The sequence below is a fragment of the Salmo trutta genome, unplaced genomic scaffold, assembly GCF_901001165.1.
Source record: "Salmo trutta unplaced genomic scaffold, fSalTru1.1, whole genome shotgun sequence".
In the NCBI taxonomy this organism is placed as follows: domain Eukaryota; kingdom Metazoa; phylum Chordata; class Actinopteri; order Salmoniformes; family Salmonidae; genus Salmo; species Salmo trutta.
In genome coordinates this window covers 97,501-102,500 of record NW_021822855.1, presented here as the reverse complement: position 1 = coordinate 102,500, position 5,000 = coordinate 97,501, and the positions used below count along the sequence as shown (strand labels likewise).

The 5,000-nt window shown below is 36.0% G+C and overlaps 1 protein-coding gene across 1 annotated transcript in view; it reads right to left on the bottom strand.

Annotated features, from left to right (window-relative positions):
- The window catches only part of LOC115185813 (ephrin type-B receptor 4), a gene marked incomplete at its 3' end in the record, with an annotated part of 21,741 nt that overhangs the window by 184 nt on the left and 16,557 nt on the right, over nt 1-5,000 (bottom strand). The window contains 5 exon segments of the mRNA XM_029745828.1: nt 1-60; nt 285-434; nt 1,251-1,392; nt 1,660-1,808; nt 3,945-4,015. The exon segment at nt 1-60 is cut by the window's left edge and continues 184 nt beyond it. Of these exon segments, the coding sequence (XP_029601688.1) occupies nt 1-60; nt 285-434; nt 1,251-1,392; nt 1,660-1,808; nt 3,945-4,015 (572 nt within the window).

Sequence of the window (5,000 nt, the reverse complement as noted above, 5' to 3'; positions counted from 1 at the left end):
AACAGTCTCAGGGAATCGGGAGAAAGAGCGCGTCAGAGTGGGACACTTCTTAAAATACACCTGGGGGGACAAAATAGAGGTTAGAAAGGTGCTAGAAGTTTCTAGAAGGAACTAAGAAAAAATGAGAAACTAGAAGTGAAGAAAATGTATCTATTGAGTGACCTCGGGAATACACACATTTGCCTGGGATTTTGTAAAACTTCAGAAAACTGCGGACTGTTGAAAGACACACACACAAACACTAGTTTGAGAAAAGGTAAGTCACTTGTTAAAAGATCTCGTACCCTGACAGCCAATAAGGCCATGCAGACTCCCTGTGCTTGGAAGGCTAGGTACACGCCCCTTTTAGTCAAACGACTAATCCTGAGAGTCTTCACGTTGGACTTCCTCTCTCCGCCCCTCCGGAGCAGGAAGTCAGCTGCTACTGTGTCCACCTGGGGATCAGAGGGTTAGACAGGATGGTAAACCAAGAAGGTAATCTGGAGGGATCAGAAGGTAATCTGGAGGGATCAGAAGGTAATCTGGAGGGATCAGAGGGTTAGACAGGATGGTAAACCAAGAAGGTAATCTGGAGGGATCAGAGGGTTAGACAGGATGGTAAACCAAGAAGGTAATCTGGAGGGATCAGAGGGGTAGACAGGATGGTAAACCAAGAAGGTAATCTGGAGGGATCAGAGGGTTAGACAGGATGGTAAACCAAGAAGGTAATCTGGAGGGATCAGAGGGGTAGACAGGATGGTAAACCAAGAAGGTAATCTGGAGGGATCAGAGGGTTAGACAGGATGGTGAACCAAGAAGGTAATCTGGAGGGATCAGAGGGTTAGACAGGATGGTAAACCAAGAAGGTAATCTGGAGGGATCAGAGGGGTAGACAGGATGGTAAACCAAGAAGGTAATCTGGAGGGATCAGAGGGGTAGACAGGATGGTGAACCAAGAAGGTAATCTGGAGGGATCTTCCTGTAATGGTCCATAAACAAACTAACAAGACCAGGGAAGGATTTTGGTTGTTTGTTTGGTTTTCAATGGGGACAAACTCCTACCCTGTTAGTAAGTTCTCTGACTCTTAATACACTAGCTAGCTTCAAGTCCGTTTCTTCAGGAGCTGCATACGGCTTCACCACATAGCCACGAAAGTGACAAAATGACACATTTACCATATTTGTCTAAAAATGCCTTTATTTGAAAGGAGTGCTGTATTGCACTTCAGACACTCCAGTCACGACGTTGTATGTATCCGTTGTAACCGTACCTTAGTATAGGGGTTTTCCATCCAGGCAGGATGTGTGTTGGTAGCTTCGTCCGTGTCCGTCTGATAGTAATACAGATTAAACGTCTCTTTACAGGACCAGTGGGAGTTATAGGGAAGAGACGAACACTCGATCATCGTAAACCTGTCAATCAATATATAGATCGATACAATAATCAATTAAATCAACAAGTCAATCAAATGTATTCATGAAGCCCGTTTTATATCATGTGTTACAGAAACCCAGTCTAAAACTGCAAAGAGCAGGCAATGCAGAGGCAGAAGCATAGAGGCTTAGCAAAAACTCCCTAGAAGGAAGAAACCTAGAGAGTGACCCAGCGACCACAAACAATGAATCAACCAATCACTGAACATCTTTTATAAACCAATCAACCAATCAGTGTGTCCGTACCGTATCTCTACGTAGAGCACGGAGGCAGTCCTTCGGGGGATCAGCCGGCTCCTAAGCCAATGAGAGGTGCTGCTGTCTCCAGGACACAGCTGATAGGTCCTCACACTAGTCCCTTCATCATCATGACCACTCATCTCCTCCCATTGAGACTTCATATAATACAGGTTAGAGTGTTATTACATCATATAATACAGGTTAGAGTGTTATTACATCATATAATACAGGTTAGAGTGTTATTACATCATATAATACAGGTTAGAGTGTTATTACATCATATAATACAGGTTAGAGTGTTATTACATCATATAATACAGGTTAGAGTGTTGTGACATCATATAATACAGGTTAGAGTGTTATTACATCATATAATACAGGTTAGAGTGTTATGACATCATATAATACAGGTTAGAGTGTTATGACATCATATAATACAGGTTAGAGTGTTATTACATCATATAATACAGGTTAGAGTGTTATTACATCATATAATACAGGTTAGAGTGTTATTACATCATATAATACAGGTTAGAGTGTCGTGACATCATATAATACAGGTTAGAGTGTTATTACATCATATAATACAGGTTAGAGTGTTATTACATCATATAATACAGGTTAGAGTGTTATTACATCATATAATACAGGTTAGAGTGTTATTACATCATATAATACAGGTTAGAGTGTTGTGACATCATATAAAACAGGTTAGAGTGTTATTACATCATATAATACAGGTTAGAGTGTTATTACATCATATAATACAGGTTAGAGTGTTATTACATCATATAATACAGGTTAGAGTGTTATGACATCATATAATACAGGTTAGAGTGTTATTACATCATATAATACAGGTTAGAGTGTTATTACATCATATAATACAGGTTAGAGTGTTGTGACATCATATAATACAGGTTAGAGTGTTATAACATCATATAATACAGGTTAGAGTGTTATTACATCATATAATACAGGTTAGAGTGTTGTGACATCATATAAAACAGGTTAGAGTGTTGTTAACATCATATAATACAGGTTAGAGTGTTATTACATCATATAATACAGGTTAGAGTGTTATTACATCATATAATACAGGTTAGAGTGTTATGACATCATATAATACAGGTTAGAGTGTTATGACATCATATAATACAGGTTAGAGTGTTATTACATCACATAATACAGGTTAGAGTGTTATTACATCATATAATACAGGTTAGAGTGTTATTACATCATATAATACAGGTTAGAGTGTTATTACATCATATAATACAGGTTAGAGTGTTATTACATCATATAATACAGGTTAGAGTGTTATTACATCATATAATACAGGTTAGAGTGTTATAACATCATATAATACAGGTTAGAGTGTTATTGCATCATATAATACAGGTTAGAGTGTTATGACATCATATAATACAGGTTAGAGTGTTATGACATCATATAATACAGGTTAGAGTATATGACATCATATAATACAGGTTAGAGTGTTGTGACATCATATAATACAGGTTAGAGTTTTATGACATCATATAATACAGGTTAGAGTGTTATGACATCATATAATACAGGTTAGAGTGTTATTACATCATATAATACAGGTTAGAGTGTTATAACATCATATAATACAAGTTAGAGTGTTATTACATCACATAATACAGGTTAGAGTGTTATTACATCATATACTACAGGTTAGAGTGTTATTACATCATATAATACAGGTTAGAGTGTTATGACATCATATAATACAGCTTAGAGCGTTATTACATCATATAATACAGGTTAGAGTGTTATAACATCATATAATACAGGTTAGAGTGTTATTACATCATATAATACAGGTTAGAGTGTTATTACATCATATAATACAGGTTAGAGTGTTATGACATCATATAATACAGGTTAGAGTGTTATTACATCATATAATACAGGTTAGAGTGTTATGACATCATAATACAGGTCAGAGTGTTATTACAACATATAATACAGGTTAGAGTGTAATTACATCATATAATATAGGTTAGAGTGTTATTACATCATATAATACAGGTTAGAGTGTTATGACATCATAATACAGGTCAGAGTGTTATTACATCATATAATACAGGTTAGAGTGTTATTACATCATATAATACAGGTTAGAGTGTTATTACATCATATAATACAGGTTAGAGTGTTATTACGTGTGTGTCTGTGTGTGTCTGTGTGTACCTCAAGAGTCTGTGTGTGTGTGTGTGTGTGTGTGTGTGTGTGTGTGTGTGTGTGTGTGTGTGTGTGTATACCTCAGAGTCAGTGTGTGGGTAAACGGTCCATCGTAGATCTGACGTCTCTAGTTTAGTGTTCATTACCACTTCTAGAGGAGAGGGAGGGAGATGACATAGAAATGACATAGGATGATATAACATATAACAACATATAATAACATAACATCATGTATAATAATATATAATAAGATAATACAATATAAAATAATATAACAATATATAATAACATATAAAAATATAATACAATATAAAATCATATAATAATATATAATATATAAAATATAACATATAATAATAGAACAATATATAATAATATAAAATAAGACAATACAATACAAATCATATAATATATAATAATATAATATAACATGTAATGATATATTATAACATATCATGTACAATAATATCACATAAAAAATATAATAATACAATACTCCAGTTACAATAGACTGACTGGCTAGGTAATACTCCAGTTACAATAGACTGACTGGCTAGGTAATACTCCAGTTACAATAGACTGACTGGCTAGGTAATACTCCAGTTACAATAGACTGACTGGCTAGGTAATACTCCAGTTACAATAGACTGACTGGCTAGGTAATACTCCAGTTACAATAGACTGACCGGCTAGGTAATACTCCAGTTACAATAGACTGACCGGCTAGGTAATACTCCAGTTACAATAGACTGACCGGCTAGGTAATACTCCAGTTACAATAGACTGACCGGCTAGGTAATACTCCAGTTACAATAGACTGGCTGGCTAGGTAATACTCCAGTTACAATAGACTGACTGGCTAGGTAATACTCCAGTTACAATAGACTGACTGGCTAGGTAATACTCCAGTTACAATAGACTGACTGGCTAGGTAATACTCCAGTTACAATAGACTGACTGGCTAGGTAATACTCCAGTTACAATAGACTGACCGGCTAGGTAATACTCCAGTTACAATAGACTGACCGGCTAGGTAATACTCCAGTTACAATAGACTGACCGGCTAGGTAATACTCCAGTTACAATAGACTGACTGGCTAGGTAATACTCCAGTTACAATAGACTGACTGGCTAGG